This window comes from Pangasianodon hypophthalmus, chromosome 8 (assembly GCF_027358585.1).
Source record: "Pangasianodon hypophthalmus isolate fPanHyp1 chromosome 8, fPanHyp1.pri, whole genome shotgun sequence".
NCBI classification, from domain to species: domain Eukaryota; kingdom Metazoa; phylum Chordata; class Actinopteri; order Siluriformes; family Pangasiidae; genus Pangasianodon; species Pangasianodon hypophthalmus.
Window position 1 is genome coordinate 29,182,048 of NC_069717.1, and position 23,936 is coordinate 29,205,983.

Genomic DNA, 23,936 nt, shown 5'->3' on the forward strand with positions numbered 1-23,936 from the left:
CATGAGCTTATGTTATAGATGTTCTGATAGAGACTAACACTCAGTTTTTTTCTTGCGCAGTGTGTTATTCGTGCTCTAACCTTCATCAGTCAGACGTATTAATGAAGAAAATGTACAGAAGTCCTGTTTACGTGCGTTTGGACTGCACCGCAGCAAGAACTGTGATTTTATTTCCTAAGATAAATTCAGTATGGTGTTTTTATAATATTACGAGCTGTTCATGTTATTTAGTTTAACACGTTTCTCTACGATAACCATCGACTAAGGGAAATGATGTAGAACTTATGAAACAAAGGTTTCTTGTTCTTTTGCGTCTGTTTTTTTGCTCGTCTTCCTGTTCTCCGTCACCGGCGTGTTAGAACAGAGTGTGTCGTTTGTCTCAACACATCTCACCCTGTTTTACCTGAACACCCACCCTTCTTTTCTTCTCTCTCTCCACACACACACACACACACACACACACATTTTCACAGCGTGTACCAGACAAAAGCAGGACAGAATGAAAAGCTGTGTTTGGTTTGGTGTGACTGTACGGAGTCGCGTTAAACTTCAGGATGAGCTGTGATAGAAAGCTGGAACGAGATGATGAGGGGAACAGAGCGTACTTTACATCCTCTTTCAGTCCAGGCTGGACTTAACTGTGGTTTTGTGTGTGTGTGTGTGTGTGTGTGTGTGTGTGTGCGTGTTTACACTTCCCTGTGAATGAGCTGTTACTATAGAAACGATAACATATCAGAACAACTGCATTCATATAAACCTGCGCCACTGTCAGCGCTGCTGTTACTGAAAATTAATCAACACTTTCTGACCAATCAGAATCCAGAACTCAGCAGCTCTGTGGTGTAACACCCCATAAACTAACCTCGTCTCATTTCACTACAGCCAGACGTTACATAATCCTGGCCTGCAGTTTGCATATTAAAGGTGCAGTATGTAATGTTGTAACATGTTCCTCGAACCCTAATGATAAATATCATTTCAAGGACACTAAAAAATGGATTTAATGGACTTCTTCTTCATGTCAGGCTAAGATCTACGGCTTTGCACTATATTCCTACACTAGACACTGTATGCTTGAGTATGTAGTACATTTTTCTGGCCCAGAAATAGGCTCCACACACATTTAGAACGGATCTGCTCAGCTTGGGCCCTTTTTCTCTCCTTAAACAAAAGCAGAAGGCACGTGTAGTCGTGGCCAGTCGGCATTTTCACTGAAATTATAATTCACCTCACATAAATATTACAAACGGCCGCTTTAACATATGCAAATATTAGGTAAATGTGTACAAGTCCATACATTAGTGTTAATTTAGCACTGACACTGTTTCGTGTGTGTGTGTGTTTGTGAGAAAGCTGTAGCTGTAAACAGATCCAGGAAGTGCTCTAGTATAATCACTTAACTGAGTTACACTGAGCACATGAACTGATGTATTTGGAGCACAGCTGCAGAGACAATGCGATCCACCAAGACCACACACACACACACACACACACACACACACACACACAGAGGGATGCAGGATTACAGGATGCGACATGAACGGACACGATTGTGATCTTCCAGTAACTTCTGTTACCTCAGCTTCGCTTTTCAGGAAATGTGTGTCAACATTCAGGTTTCTAAAATTTTCATTACTGCATAATGTATACTGTATTACATCATCACAACTACACACACACACACACACACACACACACACACACAGCATCACTTATCAAGCTGGGTATGAACAAATGTATTTGTAAATTGTTCACAGAAGCACTTAAGAGTTTGTAAGAGATGTGCAAGGAGGCGCTCTTGAACTGTTTAGTTGCCATTTAATCATTTTCAGCATTTGTTGCTTTCTGCCTTTTATGGAGTTTTGTGGGCGTGGCTAAACGTAAGTCAGCTATGCCATGAATGTGCTTGGTAATTTACAGCAGTTTGGCCTTTTATCAACATACATACGAAGAAAACGTGAACCTGTAGTAAATCTGATGGTTTGGCGACAAACTTCTTCACGTTACGTCTTTTTAAATTCTCGGATATGATTGGTCGGATTCGGTTGGTATTTTTGTAAACCGCATGGCTGCGTTAAGTATTAATGTGGGCGTTTCTATAGTAACAGCTCATTCACAGGGACTTGTGCGGTGGACGTTCCACGTAAACGCATTAAAAAATCGCTGATATTGAAGCTGATATTGTGAGGAAATGTTTATTTAACATTTATGGAAGGAGTCTCCAGTGTTAGAGGTAAAGCTGTGACTTAACGTTTTACAGCATCACTGTGTTATAGCGCTAACGAAATTTTCCAAACCTGAACGTTGATACACATTTCCTGAAAAGCAAAGCTGAGGTAACTGAAGTTACAGGAAGATCACGATCGTGTCCCTTCATGTCGCATCCTGTGTCCCTGTGTCCCTCTGTGTGTGTGTGTGTGTGTGTGTGTGTGCGCGTGTGTGTGTGTGTGAAACTTTCACATCATTGTCCACTTATCTAGAACTCTAGTTTCCTGATCAGTGACACGTCTGTCAGCTTTGAAGCTGAGACATCGGAGGAAAATGACATCTCACACACACACACACACACACACACACACACACACACACACACACACACAAGGACGTGCAGTAACAGGTTGGGTGTGTCTTTAAGCTTTAAGACCTACACAGAAATATTCGCATGCATTGTGTTATTGGAAACACACACACACACACTCACGCAGAGCTGTATCAGTGTGCCTTGCAGTCTTTCACAGCCAAACTGTGTCAACTTTTCCTCAGCTCCCGTCTTCCATCCGTTTATTGTTCCCTCGCTTCCTCCAGCACACCCTTCCTGTTAGAGTGTTCAGAGAGAGAGAGAGAGAGAGAGAGAGAGAGAGAGAGAGAGAGAGAGACACGGTGAGGGCAGGAAAGAAGTATGGTTTGTTTACCTTCCATCTCTTTCTCCATCTCTCTCTCTCTGTCTCTCCTTCTCTTGCACTCTCTCTCTCTCTCTGTCTGTCTATCTTTCTTTAAGACTGATTTCTCTCTCTCCTTCTGTCTCTCTCTTTCTTTTTTCAGATTGATTTATCTCTCTCTCCCTCTCTTGTGCTCTCTCTCTCTCTCTCTCTCTCTCTCTCTATCTCTCTGTCTGTCTTTAAGACTGATTTCTCTTTCTCCTTCTGTCTCCCTCTCTCTCTCTCTCTCTCTTTTCAGATTGATTTATCTCTCTCTCTCTCTCTCTCTCTCTCCGTCTCTCTTTCAGATAGATTTATATGTTTTGGCTGATCTTTATCCCTCCACAGTATAATATTAACGTCAGTTCGTTTCAGATGTTAAGAAGCAGAAGTGTGTGGGCGTGACCGAGCGCAGAAAGATCGACAGCGACGTTTCTCTGCCAATATAAACAGCAGCGCTAGCGCTAGAAAAGAAGGCAGGAATGAAAACGTGAAACACTTCTATAGCACTGAAACACCGCAGAGTGTGTTAGATCAGTGTATGGCGATCAGATTTAGAAGGTGTGTGTGTGTGTGTGGTTTGTGTGTGTGGTTTGTGTACGCTTGACTGATCATTTCCAGATAATTGGGGCTAGTTTAGCGTAACATTAGTGGCTTCGCTGGAGCCTTTAAATTAACTTCAGTTAACCAGTGAGAGAGTCTTGTGTCTTTCACAGAATAAATTCACCACATGAACTACAGATAAGAGTTCATCTAAACTAATGATGAAAATATTATAAAACCGTGACTAGTATGTTACATTACGATGTCAGTGTATCATCACTTTTCATCCTCATGTAAATATTAGCTCTTTATTTCTTTGTTTCTTTATTTGTTTCAGCCGCTGATGTCTCCTGGCAGTTTGATGTCAAAATAAATAGAAAATCATGAATAAATAAAGTAAAAAACCCACAAGGCAACATTTAGAGAACATAACACGACTCGTGATACAATCCCAGCACTAATTTATATATCTGCTGTATCACTAAACTTCATGATGCCACTCCTGATTTTCCACCAATAATTACATTTTCATGGAGAATAAACCAAAACTTTTCCAATCTCTTAAATCAGCAGAAGTTTATTTGCAGTCCAGATTGACCAGAAACTCTTTTCCTTAACGTTGTTACCCGAGCAGCCCATCGTATCGGCCCCGAGCACCTGTGTGTGGTTCATATACAGTTTCTCCAAGCAGTGCAAAAGCAAGCTGTGTTAGAATTCATACCACGTTTAAGGGATTTCATTAAAGTTTCCCAGCATTAGCAGTTCACACTCAGCTAGAATGCTGTGAGGATGATAGGAGTTTAACTTCTTATCCTGATTCGGTGTTCTACATAATTCTAATGAATGGTTAACTGTTTGTCATCTCTATAAATGAAAGTGACAGAAGGACAAAAGACCAGTTCTCTCTCTCTCTCTCTCTCTCTCTCTCTCTCTCTCTCTCTCTCTGTAAGCTCCTACACAGGGGTTTGAGGTCAGCCCCGCTGCCCTTTAGGATCTCGTTGCAGTTCCTCCTTTGGCTCTGAGATCACTACAGCTAACCTTGGAATTTAACAGTTAACTCCTGTACAATATATCGAAATTATTGAAATATTGCAAATATAAATATCATGATATTCATATTGTAAGAGCTTGCGATAACTGAATGAGTTTAATACTTCAAAAAGTTATAACAAGTCAAAGTTTCAGGGTGACGCAGATAACAGAATGCTTTCTGTTCCTCAAAAAGAGCATGAAACGTGTATGTTGGTTATGTCATTTTGAGTTTTTAAGTATATAAATATATATGTAAATATAATTTAAATTGATTTTACACACGTACAGCATTATCGTGATAATATCTTGCAGCCTTGCTAGCTACTTAAAGATCTTACTAGCCGTTTGCTCGGCTTTCATATTGATCTACCTTCTTATGTACAATGTGTTGCATAAGTATTCACCCCCTTGAACTTTTCCAAGTGTTGTGGTACAAATTTGAAAAAATGTGAATGCATAAATCTTCACCCCCCAATTAACTTGCTACCAGAAATCACATAATTAGTTGAATGTAGTCGAAATCTGGCGTCACATGACCTCAGTTATAAATACGCCTGTTTTGAACGTCACAGAAAGAGACACTATTTTAAAAAATGGAAAGAGTGAAACCGCAACACTGCTGAGAGGAGATCACCTTCCAAAGATCATTGACTGGGTAAAGACGGGATTAGTCAGAGAAGCAATCAAGAGACCAGGGGTATCACTGAAGGAGCTGGAGAGATCCACAGCTCAGAAGATGTTTAAAGGACAACCACAACCTGCACCCTTTACAACGCTCAGCTTTATGGAACCGTGACGAGAGGAACATTGTTATTGGAAAAAAATCCATATGAAATGAATGTTCTGAGACTCAGTGAATGTGGGGAAAAGGTTCTCTGGCCTCTTGAGACCAAAACTGATAATTTTTGCCATGATACAAAGTGGTACATCTGGCAGAAACCCAACACTCATTCTCACCCTGATAAGCTGTGAAGCACGGTGGTGGTAGCATCGTGTTGAGCTTTACCCTTGGCCTCTTGTTTGTTTTCTACCTACTGACTTGCTAACCTCGCTACCTGTTTATCGATTTGCTCACTCACTCACTCACTCGCTTGTTTACTTGCCGACTTGCTTACCTACATAGTGATGTACTTGGTGCCAGTAAGTGCCACCATGCCACCATGCCAGTGTCACTGCTGTACGGAGAATAAACCACCACCCACATCATGTCTGCTCAGTGCTGCTCCTACGGTGGTCCACTGAGCAGATATGATGTGGGTGGGGGTTTATTTTCAGTGCAGTAGCGAGCAACACTGGCATGGTGGTGTGTGTGTGTGGTGCAGGAACGAGTGGCTCAGGCATTGAACACCACAACACCACCACCACCTCTCTAAACGGTTCACCAGCCAAATAACATGTGGTCACTGGCGCTCCTGTGGTAGATGGCGAACTAATGCATTGTGGGAACTGTAGTTTTTGCATCAACACACTGTCTCCATCTTAGTTCTTGATTCTCCATCGGAGTTCTTTGCACACTCAGACCTTCGGATGTGTATGAATAAGGCGCTGTTGCGTGTTGAATTCGGTCTCCACCCAAACACTGATATGAGCCTTCAGGGCATCGTAGCTCCAATTCTTCAGGAATGCCACTCCCTTTGTGTGTTTTTTTGTGTGTGTGTGTGTGTGTGTGTGTGTGTGACAGGTATGCCGTCAGTGCAGCTCACACAAGCCCTGCAGTGTGGAAACAAGGTGTGGGAAGGCGTGCGTTCCTTCAAAGCCTGTCACCATCAGCCTGGCCAAACGCCTAAGAAAATAGTCCGATGTTTGAAAAGCTTGTTAGCGCTCTACAATAGAGCTTGTTGTTTTCATTTGCTTTGACCTTCTTTTTTTTATATTTCACCAGGATGTATATTTAACACGCCCTTTAAATTCTGCTTAAAGCAAAAATAAATATGTACATCACTTACGTATAACCGATATTACATATAAACCGAAAGAAGAAAAATACTTGTTTCTGATTGGCTGACGGTGGTTTATTATGTTCTTGCGATAATCACGGCTCTGAATCGCAGCTCCTGATTGGTGTATCCACGTCAGAATATAATCATGACGACGAGCATTTTTTTAGACAGGGCCGTATTTACACTCCGCTTAAAGAAAACACGCTCATGTCGCACATAAAGTAGTTCTCTGATTACAGAATTAAAGAGCTTGTCCTGTTACTGAGAAACCACAACACACAAACTCCTCTGTCCTGAAGATGTCTGAAAACTGGAGACTCCTTCCCCGAATGTTACATAAACTTCTCCTTACTTTAAGAAAACTTCACCGTATCAGTCGGTTTATGCGGAGCGTCCGCCGTACACGTCCCTGTGAATGAGCTGTTACTATAGAAACCATAACATATTAGACGGAGCGCATTAATCTATTCGGTAATACATACTTGATGAATGTATTCTGACCAATCAGAATCCAGAATTCAACAGCGCTCTGGTATGAGACGCAGCAAAAGAAAAATAAAAGTCTGCTTTTTTTGGATGCTAATAGTGTCTGAGGGAAATGTTAACATTTCCGACTGTTTCGTCTCGTTTCCACCATCACTGGCTACACGCTAGACAGCTGGATTGCTTTTGTTTGTTCGCTAGCGAGTGTATTGTGCATGAACTCTTGTTTGAATGCAGTGTTTATTTGATTAGCGCTGGTGTGTGTGTGTGTGTGTGTGTGTGTGGTAAGTGCTGGAAGCAAATGCAAATTTCATGGTCTGAGAACCTTTCTTTCTCTGTGTGTGTGTGTTCGGTAAGTATTTTCACATATGTAGGGAGATGGTGTGTGTGTGAGCGCGTGCGTGTGTTTGGTAAGCATTTTCGCATATGTAGGGTGAGTGTGTGGGTGAGTGTGTGTGTGTGTGTGTGTGTGTGTGTGTGTGTGTCCGTTTGTTTGTCTTTCCTGCGAGCGAGAGAAAAAGGCCGCAAAAAAATAGTGAAACCATCTGACACATGCTGAGCGGCATCCTGTATAGTTGATTACACACTTGTGGACACACACACACACACACACACACACACACACACACAAAAACACACACGGCTTGTTCTTCGTATAAACTTATTTTGTTTTAGATACACAACCTCATACACTTGACACACGTTATCTTTAACTTATAGCCGTGTGTGTGTGTGTGTGTGTTGGAACACTGTACCCTCTGTAGCTCATTAAAACACACACGGCTGAACGCACATGATTATCACACACACACACACACTCAGTCAGTTGTATTTCTATGAACTCGTCTCCCTGCTACTATGTCGTCCTCTTGGACACACACACACACACACACACACACACACACGCACAGAGTATCGAGTCTGTCATTAAACACGTTCCAGCCATTTTGTTGTTGTTTAGCAGGAATGCAGGGAAACGCAGCTTGCTGTATTTTATCTCCGAATGTTCACACGGTGTTATTCAGCCCGAGGCACTCTGTATATTACCCATAATGCACTGCAAGCTCAAGCTATTTCTTACCATTTTTCTATACAATTTTTTCCCTGTATTTCCTATAGATTTTTGTTCTCTTGACTATATGCTATCTTTGTTTCACCACAACACTAGCTGTAGATACGATTATCTTTTTCATTAATTATAGAATCTGTAGAAATTGTAACCTCCAGCAGTCAAAAATGTCTGAGTTCAAAAAGTGTCTTTAGAAGTGTTTTTTATAAACTCCAAATAGAGAGTACAAAAAAATCACACCTGTAACTATTTACATAAAAACATATGGCCATATGTACATACGATACTCCTCATCTACTTACAAACGCAATAGGAGTGTTTGTGTGTTTGATAGAACTTTTACACTTGTTTCTGACAAAAGATGTGACAAAAAAAGGTGACAAAAGATCAACAATTACAGCATGTAGCACGAAAAAACTGACGGTAACTGACTACCTGCAAAAAGTCGTTTGAGTCGTGAGTTTGAGTCGTGAGTTTGATTCGTGAGTTTGAGTCGTGAGTTTGAGTCGTGAGTTTGATTCGTAGGATTGAGTCATAGGTTTGAGTCATGCTTTTGAGTCGTAGGTTTGAATTGGGAATTTGAGTCGTAGGTTTGAATCTGAAGTTTAGTTGCAGGATTGAGTCATACGTTTGAGTAATGCATTTGAGTCATAGATGTGAATCTGGAGTTTGAGTCGGGGGTTTGAGTCGGGGGTTTGAGTCGTAGGCGTGAGTCGGGGGTTTGAGTCGTAGGCGTGAGTTGGGGGTTTGAGTCGTAGGCGTGAGTCTTGGGCGTGGGTCGGGGGTTTGAGTTGTAGGCGCGAGTCGGGGGTTTGAGTCGGGGGTTTGAGTCGTAGGCGTGAGTCGGGAGTTTGAGTCGGGAGTTTGAGTTGTAGGCGTGAGTCGGGGGTTTGAGTCGTAGGCGTGAGTCGGGGGTTTGAGTCGTAGGCGTGAGTCGGGGGTTTGAGTCGGGGGGTTTGAGTCGTAGGCGTGAGTCGGGGGTTTGAGTTGTAGGCGTGAGTCGGGGGTGTGAGTCGGGAGTTTGAGTCGGGAGTTTGAGTTGTAGGCGTGAGTCGGGGGTTTGAGTCGTAGGCGTGAGTCGGGGGTTTGAGTCGGGGGTTTGAGTCGGGGGTTTGAGTCGTAGGCGTGAGTCGTAGGCGTGAGTCGTAAGTTTGAGTCGGGGGTTTGAGTTGTAGGCGTGAGTCGGGGGTTTGAGTCGGGGGTTTGAGTCGGGGGTTTGAGTCGGGGGTTTGAGTCGTAGGCGTGAGTCGTAGGCGTGAGTCCTAAGTTTGAGTCGGGGGTTTGAGTTGTAGGCGTGAGTCGGGGGTTTGAGTCGGGGGTTTGAGTCGGGGGTTTGAGCCGGGGGTTTGAGTCGGGGGTTTGAGTCATAGGCGTGAGTCGGGGGTTTGTGTTTAGTGACTCTGTTCTCTGTAAGACTCATCTGAATCACTTCCTAGCCAGTTAGCAAGCAGGTTGGTAGGTAGCTAGAAATTATTTGTTGGAAGATTTCATTATAATTAACTCTAGCACACGCGTGTGTGATGCACTCTGGGTCCACTTCCTGTTTCCTTTCTGCTTTAAAACTCAAAATGGCAGCTTTCACAGTGTGCAGGGTTTCAGACACACAGACTGGCTTGATAGCTGTCCACATGTTCGTTGTGTTCAGTACACTGATACCTGTGTTGGTTTACCGTTAGAGTCGTCTTCCTCTTTTCATCTTCTCTTCCTCTGTTCTGTGGCCAGCAAGCAGCAGACGCATTTCAGTACCTGTAACGTCTCATACCAGTATATGCGTTATGTATGAATTTATTTTGCAGTTTTTTAATAATTTTAAACAAATTTCTGTTTGGATAACAAATAAATAATTAACACCTTCAGTGTTCAGATGCTTGTGTAATTAAATAATGTTTTGATCAAACACATGTCACTGTTTTCATTCTCCTGCTCTGGCTACTGATGAGCTGTTTAAGTTTAAGAGTTTGCGAGTTGGTGAGGGTTTAAAGTTTACAGGTTTGGGAGTTTACAAGGTTTTGGATTTTATGGGTTTGGGAGTTTGAGGGTTTCTGAGGTTTACAGAGTTTGGGAGATTGGTTTAAAAAATTGCAGATTTAAATCAATTTTTGGGTTTTGGGAGTTCACAGGTGTGGTAGGTTACAGATTTTTCAGGTGTACAAGTTTTGGAATTTAAGGGTTTTAAAGATTTACAAGTTAAAACATTCGAGAGTTTATGGAGTTTGGTAATTTGAGGTGTGTGGGAGTTTGCGGCGCGGGGGAGTTTGAGGCGTGTTGGAGTTTAGAGGGTTGGTAGTTTGCAGAATTTGTTAGTTTACAAGTTGGGAGGTTTATGGGGTTCGGGAGTTTGAGGCGTGTTGGAGTTTGTGGCGTGTGGGAGTTTGTGGCGTGTTGGAGTTTGTGGCGTGTGGGAGTTTGAGGCGTGTTGGAGTTTGAGGCGTGTGGGAGTTTGTGGCGTGGGGGAGTTTGTGGAGTGTGGGAGTTTGAGGCGTGTGGGAGTTTGAGGCGTGTTGGAGTTTGAGGCGTGTGGGAGTTTGAGGCGTGGGGGAGTTTGTGGAGTGTGGGAGTTTGAGGCGTGTGGGAGTTTGAGGCGTGGGGGAGTTTGAGGCGTGTTGGAGTTTGAGGCGTGTGGGAGTTTGAGGCGTGTGGGAGTTTGAGGCGTGTTGGAGTTTGAGGCGTGTGGGAGTTTGTGGCGTGGGGGAGTTTGTGGAGTGTTGGAGTTTGTGGAGTGTGGGAGTTTGAGGCGTGTGGGAGTTTGAGGCGTGGGGGAGTTTGAGGCGTGGGGGAGTTTGAGGCGTGGGGGAGTTTGTGGAGTGTTGGAGTTTGAGGCGTGTGGGAGTTTGAGGCGTGTTGGAGTTTGTGGCGTGGGGGAGTTTGAGGCGTGGGGGAGTTTGAGGCGTGGGGGAGTTTGAGGCGTGGGGGAGTTTGTGGGGTTTGAGAGTTTGAGGCGTGTTGGAGTTTGAGGCGTGTGGGAGTTTGAGGCGTGGGGGAGTTTGAGGCGTGGGGGAGTTTGAGGCGTGGGGGAGTTTGTGGAGTGTTGGAGTTTGAGGCGTGTTGGAGTTTGAGGCGTGTGGGAGTTTGAGGCGTGTGGGAGTTTGAGGCGTGGGGGAGTTTGAGGCGTGGGGGAGTTTGAGGCGTGTGGGGCGTGTGGGAGTTTGAGGCGTGGGGGAGTTTGAGGCGTGGGGGAGTTTGAGGCGTGTTGGAGTTTGAGGCGTGTGGGAGTTTGTGGGGTTTGAGAGTTTACGGGAGTTTACTTGAGAGTTTTTTCCTTGCGTGATAGATTTGTAGTTTAGTTGTACTGAATAGTTTAAATGGTACACACACTGGCAGTTTAATGAAGTATATTTGTTCCAGCGTTTATTGGGTTTTGCTCGGTGGCTGTTTATTTTCATTGCAGTGCATCGCTGCTGATCAGTGTGTGTGCTCTGTCTTTATATCTGAACAGAATCAGTACCGTATCCTTCAGCATCATAAAGTCTCTTCATCTCTTTCTCAGGAGCAGCTGAAGCAGAGCGCGAGTGGACAGAACGAGTGTAAGGACACGGACACCCTGGTGCAGGAGACGGACAGTCAGTACGGGACATGGGACACGGGACTGCACACGGATGACAGGTAAACACACACACACACACACACACACACACACACACACTGTATCACAACACTGCCTTATCAGAAATATTTACATCCTTGCTGTCTTGTGTTTTTTTTAAATTTGAACACACTTTCTTAAACTTGGTGAAAGGATTATGCACCTGCTATGCAAATGTTTGTCACCTTGGAAACGTAACTCAGAAGACGAAGGTGTTTTTTCTTTCTGTGAGGTCGCAGTACATGTTACTCCAACACACACACACACACACACACACACACAGCAAGATTTGCTGGATCACCGTTCCTAAAACATCACGCTGGCAATTTAACACCACGATCAATAGCCACTTTGCAGCGAGAGAGCCGTGTGTCTCCTGATAACGACCTTATGGCCAGAGAGAGAGATCTGAGCCCTCAGACTCGGACGGAGAGATGATCAGATTATTGTCTTTAAATGTAGATTAATGTCAGTGTGAGAGAGAGACTCCAGAATAACGGCGGCTACAATGGGCTTGTAAATGACTGTTAATGCCAGCTAACGATCCTGAGCTTTACTTCTGAAGAGCTTTATTGCACTCGTTGCTACTAACCCTAAATTCAAACTTTAAAAATTGGATTTTTCTTAGCACATTTTATACACAAAGATCATTAAAAGTCCTTCACAGAGTTTTATATCAATCAGTACATTTGAATAATTAAATGACAAAGAAAATATACAAAGGATTAAACAAAAACCAAAAAAGTTTTGTAAAAAAAAGTGTATTGCTCTGAAAGATCAAGTGTAGTGCTTTCACTTGTTTGAAAAATTTTATTTCAAATATTAATATCTTTAACACACACACACACACATTTATATTTATATATATATTGCCTGTACATGGACATTCAGTCTGATGCAGCAGTGATTTATTTTTATTTATTTATTTATTTTAACAATTTACCTGCCATTGCCTTTCTCACTCAAATAATCAAGCTGAGCAAAGTAACCTACTAGCTAACATTTACTTAGTTTAGGATTTAAGTTAATGACTTCATTTTGCACAGACAAACACACACACACACACACACGCACACACAGACAGACACACATGATGTCTTATCACGACGCTTCACTTTAGTTTCACAGGAAGCCACGGATTTATCTGCATGATTTGTGAATGTGCCATTACATTCCTAGACGATTGATTTACAGCACAGACAGGAAGCACCAGTAGAACGACTAATAAATATTCGTGACTGAATATTTGCGGGCTCCGTTTTGCGTATCTGTAGTAAGCGCAGTACTTGGATGTGTATGTTTAAAGCTGAACTGGTCTCCTGCTGCCCTCTTGTGTTCACTCGCGTGTATTACAGCAGATTTCTGATGTCAGCTGTTTGAGGAAACACAAAATCATATCAGTATCAATAAATCACAGATGATAATGGATTTAGGGGATGAGTTTACAGAGAGTACTAGCTAAAAGCAAACCTCAGAATGAACACTTCCCAAAGATTCATTAAATATTCTGCTGATTTGCTCAGTAGCTCTTTCCTGTCACATGGTCCTGGGAGTTTGCTTTCATGCTGTAAGCTAGTTTTCTATCAGACGTTTCCTTTTTAAAATGGTTGAATGAAAAAGCTTCAGGCCGTGAGTCATATCCTACAGCTGTGTGTGAGTCAGGGCTGCATTTCTGGAGACTGAATTAATTTGCATAATTTTTTTTTAATTTAGAAAATTTATGCAAATGATTCACCTCCGTTAACTTCCTCAGAGCAATCATTTGATCCAGGTTGAGGGTTTTCCCCCAATTCCCTTTAAACCAATGATGAAAAAATGCAACAAAATCAAAATATATTTTAACCAAAATTGTCGATTATTATAAATTATACAGTAACTAAAATACCGAGTACTCGAGTATGTCCACATTAATCCGGATAAATCTGAAAACGCATCTTTTTCTCTATGTTTTGGTCTTCTGTCCACACTGAGACGGCGTTTTCCTCCAGCGAAAACGGAGCTTTTCCAAAACGCTGCTTTTGTGTTGTTTTGTGGACTAAATATCGGAGACTGGAGATATTCAAAAACAATGATGGATTTTTAGTCATGTGACACAGTCATGTGACCCATTCAGCTCAAAGTAAACAGCTGTGTAGTCTTGGGTTATCCACAGCAACAACTCCATCTCTTCATCTCTCCGTTTAAAAAACTCTTTTCCTCGACATCGCCGCATCAATTCAGAGAGACGGAAAGTAAATAAATGCCTGACGGAAATGACGCAGACTTGCGCTTCTTACGTTTTTACGCATGTGCAGTACAGGGATGTAAGTGTTTTCAGATGTTTCGGTGTGGATGAGCAATTTTTAGAGAACGTTTGAAAACGCCAGTGTAGACGGAAAGCGTTTTAAACCGAAAATGCAGTTTTCAGATCGATCCGGATTAATGTGGACGTAGCCCTAGTGTACTTTATTAGGGAGGACGAGGTTCTTCTCTTCTCTTCTCTAACACTCTTGTCTCGTCCCTCAGTCTGACCCCGGCGACCCCATCATCAGACAGCAACCTCATTCCGTCTCCACGGAAACCCTCTTTGCCTCACACCCCGGATCAGCTGAGCCCGGAGGAGCAGGCGGAGCCTCTCAACTTCCCACAGGTGCAGGGAACATCTCTTCTTTATTTCTCATTGTATGGGTTCATGTAGAGTTGCATTTTGCTCTTTCAAAGCACTTACCTTGCTCCGCCCCCTCAGCTCTCTAATACATCCACCTTGCTCCGCCCCCTCAGCTCTCTAATACATCCACCTTGCTCTGCCCCCTCAGCTCTCTAATACATCCACCTTGCTCCGCCCCCTCAGCTCTCTAATACATCCACCTTGCTCCGCCCCCTCAGCTCTCTAATACGTCCACCTTGCTCCGCCCCCTCAGCTCTCTAATACATCCACCTTGCTCTGCCCCCTCAGCTCTCTAATACATCCACCTTGCTCCGCCCCCTCAGCTCTCTAATACATCCACCTTGCTCCGCCCCCTCAGCTCTCTAATGCATCCACCTTGCTCTGCCCCCTCAGCTCTCTAATACATCCACCTTGCTCCGCCCCCTCAGCTCTCTGTCCCTCTGAACCTCAAGCAAAGCTTACTCACATTTGTCCTCGTTATCCTTTGCCTGTGTGTGTGTGTGTGTGTGTGTGTGTAGTCTCCCACTACCCTGCTGGACTCCAGCGCTCAGCGTTCCAAAGCTCAGCTGAGTAAGAGCTGTCGTCGCCGCAGAGCTCCGCCCTCTCGAGCCGCTCGTCACAGCGCCATCCTGACAGATGGCTCGGAGCTTGGGACTGACGAATGGATATTTAAAGACTCAACAGGTATACTGCACACACACACACACACACACACACACTATAAAACAAAAGTTTAAAGCTCATGTCCTCTCTCTGTGTGTGTGTGTGTGTAGAGGATAAACCCGACTCCGCTAAGCAGCAGGATGACGAGTCGGACGAGGAGGAGCCGACTCGAGCAGGAGACACTCGCACCTCCACCTCCTCCACCTCCTCACAGCCTCAGAGAGTGTCGCTCTTCCCCGGCATGGACCCCTCTGCGCTCATGGTGACAGGAAACTCACACACCTCACTGTTTTCCTATAACAGCACGTCCCCACGTGTTTTATTCCTCTTACACCACAGCAGCGTAACAGCACTTACCATGTTTTATCTATTAAAGAACGACACCTCGTATTCTCTTTATTCACTCACTTGAAGTTAATAAGATTAAAAACGCAGCTTGTCGTGTTTCCGAGAAACTGCAAATGTGATGTCGGAAAACTTCCAGCTTTACCTCTGACTGTTACAAAGCGCTGACACTGGAGACTCCTTACAGTAATAAGATCGTAACGTACTGCAAATGTTTTCATTTTCGACAAAGAAACATGGATATGTACCATTTTCTAAATTCTGTATCTACAAAGAAAAAAAACAACACTTTAGTCACATTAACAACACTTTAGTGCCCCCTAATGGTGTAATCAATCATGAACTGTCCAGTTTGTGACAAGCTTTGTGTACTCTACTAGGACTTTATAGGGCCTTTGGCACCACAAGAACCTTTTCATAGTACCTGAACTATTTGTGGAACTACCCACTTTTTGGCGTTTTCGCACCTCTGGAACTGGGTGTGATTTTAGTACCGACTGCCTTTTTCGAGAACCAAATGAGCTCCTACTCCGGAGCAGGGTCTAACCAGCACAACTGGTGCTATCCGTGACGTAAGTAGACGTTGATTGGCCAAACGCGTACGAAAACGCCCTCATCCACCATGATTTAAAACGCCGCGTAAACATACTGTAGCGTCGACTTATTCCACAAGTATGGAGAACAGCGATAGATGGACGCGAGACACAACAGAAACACACCCCCGATCACAGCGTCCTCCATCCTCCGGTTGTTTACGTTGTTCTTCTCTGTTTCCGTTGTTGAACGCCGCGCGCAAATGACGTCGCTGTCGACCGGCTTACGTCACTTCCTAGTGCCCGCTGTCGGTGCGAATGCAGCCCTTTAAACGTTTTTGTTAAATTAAAATGTCACACATTTACATTGTGTGTGTGTGTGTGTGTGTGTGTGGGTGTGTTAGGCCCAGCTGAAGAAGAGAGGAGAGACAGACAGTCAGACAGACGGCCCGTCTCCATCACAGCTCTCTCGCTCGCCTAAATCTCCCTTCCTGGGCCGAGCGTCGCGAGTGCTGCCCCCTGTAGGCGGTAAAGAGAACGGGTGAGTCACACTGACGGACTGAGGGACATCGTATTTCGTTTCGTATTCTGTTACAACCTAATAATGCTTTCACTTCGATTGTGTATATATGTGTGTGTGTGTGTGTGTGTGTGTGTGTAACTTTTTGTGAGTGTGACTTTTTTCCATTTTACTCCTTACATTGTTATTTAGACCCTCAAAGTCCTCGTTACAGATCACAAATGTCACTTCTCCTCTCATCCAGCCGATGAGTGTACGCTACATGTCAATCAGATGAGCTCAGATTAGCATCCAATCAAGTTCATCCGTGTAAAAATGTCTAAAATTCATCATTTGCGCTGTCCTTCTCATGCTACACGCTGTAGTTAGCGCTGTAGCGCCCCGGCCGTATTTCAGTAAAATTATTCCATTTACTGAAATAAGCAAAGACTCGTATCAACGAGGCGTCTCTCTTACCTCTGTAGAAAGCACAACCTCCATCTAAAAGCACGTTGAGATAAGTTTCGCTAATTTCCTAACATCAGCTGGTGATATTTACTAAGTTAGTTGTAGATTTCTTTGCTAACGGCAGGTCAGACTAGCATCGACTCCTGCAGCTAACACAACTGGCTACACTGTTAGTGTGCAAACTCACAGAGCTTTAATGATTGTTTCAGGCAAAACAGCACAGCTTTACATACATAATAAAAGTTACTTATCACTCGACAACACGACATTAACTTCATTTCATCAGTTAAAACGTTTACTTTTTAGGGTTTAACACTAGAGTACATTTAAAAATAGCAAGTGTTTTACTTTCACTGTTTTAAATTTTTTGGCTTCTACTTTTAAATGAGTAAAATTGTTCATACTTTCACTTAGGTATTAATTTCTCAGTACATTGTCCATCTGTGTGTGTGTGTATATCATATATATATATATACACAGAAGGAAAAACCATGCATTAAGAGCCGGGGGGTGAAAACTTTTTGAATTTGAAGATCAGGGTAAATTTAACTTATTTCGTCTTCTGGGAAACATGTAACTATCTTCTGTAGCCTCTGAAGGGCAGTACTAAATGGAAAAAATACGATATTTAGGCAAAATAAGAAAAATGTACACATCTCCATTCTGTTCAAAAGTTTTCACCCCCCGGCTCTTAATGCATGTTTTTTCCTTCTGGAGCATCAGCGAGCGTTTGAACCTTCTGTAATAGTTGCATATGAGTCCCTCAGTCGTCCTCAGTGTGAAAAGATGGATCTCAAAATCATACAGTCATTGTTGGAAAGGGTTCAAATACACAAAAATGATGGAAAACCAAAGAATTTGTGGGACCTGAAGGATTTTTCTGAAGAACAGCAGGCAGTTTAACTGTTCAGGACAAACAAGGGACTCATGAGCAACTATCAGTAAACAAAAAAACACAGCTGTGGATCATTCAGGTAACAACACAGTATTAAGAATCAAGGGGATGTAAACTTTGAAGATAAACTAAAATAATGAAAATTTTGCAGATTCTGAAAGGGGGATGTAAACTTTTGACCTCAACTGTGTATATATATATATATATATATATATATATATATATATATATATATATATATATATATATATATATATGTTTGTGTGTGTGTGTGAGTGTGTGTGCCTTTTCCTACTCTATCACCTGCTATTTCTTTTCGCAGCACTGCAGAAACGTTCACGTGCTCATAAGCGTGTTTCGTGTGTGTTGTGTTGTGTTTTTAGAGAAGAGTCGTCACCTCAGTGGCTGAAAGAACTTAAAACAAAGAAACGGTTGAGTCAGATCGAGAACGACAGCTAGAACGCAACAAGCAAGTAACACACTCCATATTGTCTCTTTATTTTATTGAATGGTTTTCTTTTTTAATTCAGCCATAAATTAAACTTCTGCTATGTTCTCCTTGATCAAGTCATGTTTAGTTTTATGCTGGAGCTACGATGAAAGCGAGCTTTAAGTCCAGATCTGAAACACATCCCACACATCAGATTAAACCCGTGCTATCGGCGTGACGCTGTGCTTTTCTCACTGAAGAGTGTCCATACTGAGAGAGAAACTAAACAGATCAACTCCATGAAGCCCAGTGAAGAGAAGCTAACATGCACGTGTAGCGCACCATGCTAACCTGGTGGCCATAAGCGCCCCTTATTTATGAGCAGCGTTAGCCTCGTAGCTCCAGCGCAAGACTAAAGAAGTTTCAGAAAACTCAAAAGTTTTTCCTTGTGTTTGTGTTTCAGGATGCCTTATAACTGGAGAATCTGTAGCTCAACTGCGATGACACAAGCCTTAACCTTTGACCCCGGCGTCGATGGGAACTCTGCTGCTGCTGATGACATCATCGTCCGCCTCACGTTTGACCGGTGGTTCGCTTTCTCTGTGCTCCTCCCATTGGCCGAGGCGTCACACGTGCATGGTGCCTTTCTAGGAGATCTACGACTGACAAGAAGAGATCTGTGTGTGTGTGTGTGTGTGTGTGTGTGTTCTTTTCCTATGAGAGGATTCCTTTTGCATAGAGCCACTTTATCTAAACCAACACTTCCTGGTTTGTGATGTCATCAGGAAGAACACGGTTCACGGGACCACACGTGCGTACGACAGCGACCTGGAAGCGCTCGTATGACTGGAGGACGTTAGGTCATTTACTCCATCATTCCTTTTATTTTGTTTTTGTTCATTTCTTGCTATTTTTTGTCGTTTTCCTCTCTGCTTGGTGGGTTTAGGTGTTGCACACGCCTCTCTGTAGGACGGCTTTTCTTTTGTTTATAGTAATCCACTGCTAAATGATTGCTGCACTAACTCTCGGACAGTATAGAAAAAAGTATTTAGGAGTTGAAAAAATGTTAAAATGTAATCAAGAATTGTATTTTTCAAAGGTTTGAAGAAAGCATTCAGAAGAAACACAGGAATGATATATATATATTTTTAAAATGCTCTTTAACCTTTCCTTTATTCGTCTCGGTGGCAGCGTCCGGAAGAGATTTTTCTTATTAAAAAAAAAACTTTTTTATTATATGAAATATGTGGCATGATGCACAAAGTCATGTGACGTTATGAATTACGCCTCTGAACACACCCCGTTAGTACCGATAATCAATTAAACAATCCATCACGATCCATTCTCCTGTGATAAAGATCAACTCGACAGTGACGCTATCTTTGTGTAATATAGTTAACTGCAATGCTAATAGCTGTTTTGTTTAATAGAATGTCATGATGATAATATTAATAATCATGCCTGCTTGATTTAGGGGTGGACAAATCATACGTTTATTAGCGCTCCCACCGGACAAGTAAAGCTCCCCAGTCCCAAGTTTCGTCTTTTGGTTGCTTGGAAACCTTATAGACGAGGCTAACGATTTGTAGTAGCGAGCTAGTTAGCTAGTTAAAAACACAAAGTCAGCAAGCTACATCACATGTAACAGATATTCAAGTCTGACCAACGTCTGTAAATTCTCTTACGATGTCCGTGTAGTTAGCGAGAGAGTTATAATGATTGTTTGGCATCACGCTTTTCGCAGGATTCGTTAGTGTTTCCGCAAACTTGCGTGTTTCTCATTCTGAAAAGATCGTCCGCTTGCTAATTGGCGTGATCAGTAGAAACCGTTTTGCCATAAACCAGATCTCTCCTCGGTGGATGTGTGTAGTGCAGCAGGTGGTGGGATTCGGAGCGACTAGCTGATGGTATATAGTTACTTTATAAATCCACTGAGCAACGACGAATAAAAAACTAATAACCCAGACACGTAATCTTATCTTCCCAGACTACTGATTTGTCCACCTCTGGAAAATTCTGCTAAGATTCTGGATGTTTAAGTTGAATGGGTTTATTTTACAGCTGTGTGTTTTATACGGAGCCATTTAGACAAACATTCCATTACGGAAAAAAATCGAATTACAGTCTTCAGCCAAGATCGTTTGTTTCTTTAGCTTAGCGAGGCTGGTGTAGCTAACAGCTAATCTTAGCGCAAAATTTACAAAATATCTGTATATAGCTGCTCACACTCACGACAAATCAAATCACTCATGCAGTTTTGTGTTGTTTCACCACTAAGCCCCGCCCAAAAACGTTAAGATGGAGTTATATACAATGAAACAGGATGTTGAACAACATTGTCTGAAGCGAGTATATAAATATTTTTAAGTGAGATAGACTTCCATCATTAAATAAGCGAAAGAACATCTTGGCTGCATTTTTTTTTAACTGCATGTACAATCGTTTATTTTAATCATATCCAAAGCTAGCTGCTTGCTTTAACGACGGGCCAAAAACAAACGTTAGTGATGTTGCACAATCAGAACGGACCTCTCTGTCGACCCTCGTGCTGTTTGGATGAGCGTGAATTGGTGAAAGGTGGTGTTTCGTCTCCGTCACTGTGTCCTCTGTGTCTGGTTTTGCTTGTTGGGTTTGTACAGATGTACGAAAGGGAAGATTTTAACTGTTCAGTTCACTTGTTTTTTTCTCGTTTGGGGAATAAACCCTCACCTGAGCTTGCTCCATGCCACAATTCCCAAACTCCAATAATCCATGCAGCACTTTCCCTCGGCTGATGAACACCAGGACTGACCGACTTCCTGCCACTGTATGAAGCATGTTCAGATGTGGAGAGAATGTGAGTGTAACGTGGTGTGCGAGTTTTCTCGTCGTGTTTTTGTCCGTTCATGGGAAATTCGTCTCTCTTTGTATTTTTTAATTTCACCATAAAGATGTTTATTGCACTGTGTTGTAAAACCGGTGGTTATGACTGTAAATTCATAATAAAATTTACAATAAATTTATTTTCTTGGCTGCCACTTTTAATGGGAAGAGTTTTTATCTTGTTCTGGTTATTTATCTCTTTCTTGCTTTCTTTTGTTTTGTTATAAAAACTCAGCTGGTGTGTGTCGTTCTGTCAGAGACCGTCACTGATCCGATTTATAAAGGATGCGTTTAAAACAACTGGTTCTGTTTTAATCCCCTCCCTTTACTGGCACACAGTCACACAGGCCACGCCTCCTTCACTAAAACCGACATACACACAGGCCACGCCTCCTTCACTAAAACTGACATACACACAGGCCACGCCTCCTTCACTAAAACTGACACACACACAGGCCACGCCTCCTTCACTAAAACTGACACACACACAGGCCACGCCTCCTTCACTAAAACTGTCATACACACAGGCCACGCCTCCTTCACTAAAACTGACACACACACAGGCCACGCCTCCTTCACTAAAACTGACACACACACAGGCCACGCCTCCTTCACTAAAACTGACAGTTTCACACAGGCCACGCCTCCTTCACTAAAACTGACATACACACAGGCCACGCCTCCTTCACTAAAACCGACATACACACAGGCCACGCCTCCTTCACTAAAACTGACATACACACAGGCCACACCTTTTTCACTAAAACTGACATACACACAGGCCACACCTCCTTCACTAAAACTGACAGTTTCACACAGGCCACGCCTCCTTCACTAAAACTGACACACACACAGGCCACGCCTCCTTCACTAAAACTGACACACACACAGGCCACGCCTCCTTCACTAAAACTGACACACACACAGGCCACGCCTCCTTCACTAAAACTGACAGTGCCACACAGGCCACGCCTCTTTCACTAAAACTGACATACACACAGGCCACGCCTCCTTCACTAAAACTGACAGTTTCACACAGGCCACGCCTCCTTCACTAAAACTGACATACACACAGGCCACGCCTCCTTCACTAAAACTGACAGTTTCACACAGGCCACGCCTCCTTCACTAAAACTGACATACACACAGGCCACGCCTCTTTCACTAAAACTGACATACACACAGGCCACGCCTCCTTCACTAAAACTGACAGTTTCACACAGGCTACGCCTCCTTCACTAAAACTGACACACACACAGGCCACGCCTCCTTCACTAAAACTGACACACACACAGGCCACACCTCTTTCACTAAAACTGACATACACACAGGCCACACCTTTTTCACTAAAACTGACACACACACAGGCCACGCCTCCTTCACTAAAACTGACATACACACAGGCCACGCCTCCTTCACTAAAACTGACACACACAGGCCACACCTCTTTCACTAAAACTGACACACACACAGGCCACGCCTCCTTCACTAAAACTGACACACACACAGGCCACGTCTCTTTCACTAAAACTGACACACACACAGGCCACGCCTCCTTCCCTATGAGTGACGTATGGAAAAGTCACGCCTCCTTCACTAGGAATGATACACAGAAGCCACGCCTCCTTCACTAGGAATGATACACAGAGGCCACGCCTCCTTCACTAAAACTGATATACACAGAGGCCACACCTTCTTCCCTAAGAGGGACATATGCAAAGGCCACGCCTCCGTCACTAGGAATGATACACATAGGCCACGCCTCCGTCACTAGGAATGATACACAGAGGCCACGCCTCCTTCACTAGGAACGATACACAGAGGCCACGCCTCCTTCACTAGGAATGATACACATGGGCCATGCCTCCTTCACTAGGAATGATACACAGAGGCCACGCCTCCTTCACTAGGAATGATACACAGAGGCCACGCCTCCTTCACTAGGAATGATACACAGAGGCCACGCCTCCTTCACTAGGAATGATACACAGAGGCCACACCTCCTTCACTAGGAATGATACACAGAGGCCACGCCTCCTTCACTAGGAATGATACACAGAGGCCACGCCTCCTTCACTAGGAATGATACACAGAGGCCACACCTCCTTCACTAGGAATGATACACAGAGGCCACGCCTCCTTTACTGAGACTGACAGGTACGTGTGTGTTACACACCTAAAGCAGAAATCTGAGGTGCTTTGTGTACTGTTGCTAATTTGGACACTTTCCTAGTAATAATTTTTAATCACTAAAGACTTAAATCACTTTTAAGATCCTAACAGCAGATTTTAAAAGCCTGAGCGTCGCACACACATTACAGATTTTTGTACATTTTTATGCCGAATGAAAGATCAGGCATTACACATTACTCAAGTTTTAACTTGTTGCGAAATTGAATTACACACACACACACACACACACACACAAACTGTCCTGTTGCTAGGAAATGAAACTAGCGAAACAAACATGGAGGTGTCTGAGCTTGAAGCTGTTCTTGTTGCACAACCATGCTGTAAACTTTCGATTTAAAAAACCAACATTATCATCAGTATCGGGCGGTTACAGTGCGAACGAGCGGCTAATGCCCGGTAACACACACGCTCCTGTGAAGATTAGAGGTTTTGCTCACTGATGTTGGAACTGTTACAGTCACATGGACATGCACAATAAAGTGTAATATATGTAAAAGACACATCTCCAAGACACACTGGACCCCAAGATGCAGCCATTTTCTGCCATTTCTCCGAATCCCAGACACACGAGCAGGAAACATGACAGTTTATTTAATTAGGATTAACATTAACATCGTTGTTCCTCCATCATGTTTCTAAGCCTTAGAGAAGTATTAGGTTATGTGCTGATTCAGTAGCTTTAGGGTTAATGTGCAGTTCATGATGTCCTGGCAGAAACATGCAGAGTGACGTGTGTTTGTGTTTATTACCTGGAGAGTTATTTATTTATTTATTTATTTATTTATTTAGCGAAATCTTCTGAAGATGATTCTGAAGAACTCACTGAGAAATGT

General features: G+C 43.2%; 1 protein-coding gene across 5 annotated transcripts in view; it reads left to right on the forward strand.

The window, feature by feature from the left end:
• si:ch73-138n13.1 (titin homolog) overlaps positions 1-21,050 on the forward strand; it is a 61,298-nt gene extending 40,248 nt beyond the window's left edge. For 4 of the 5 annotated variants that reach the window (XM_053235945.1, XM_053235946.1, XM_034306467.2 and 1 more), the window contains exons 7-13: positions 11,473-11,588; positions 14,074-14,197; positions 14,734-14,899; positions 14,989-15,140; positions 16,161-16,297; positions 18,002-18,091; positions 18,512-21,050. In XM_053235945.1, coding sequence (XP_053091920.1) covers positions 11,473-11,588; positions 14,074-14,197; positions 14,734-14,899; positions 14,989-15,140; positions 16,161-16,297; positions 18,002-18,077 — 771 coding nt within the window. In that variant the 3' untranslated portion in view covers positions 18,078-18,091; positions 18,512-21,050. The remainder of the gene's footprint in view (positions 1-11,472; positions 11,589-14,073; positions 14,198-14,733; positions 14,900-14,988; positions 15,141-16,160; positions 16,298-18,001; positions 18,092-18,511) is intronic. The other variant, XM_034306470.2, reaches the window with a different exon arrangement.
• Positions 21,051-23,936: the final 2,886 nt, after the last annotated feature.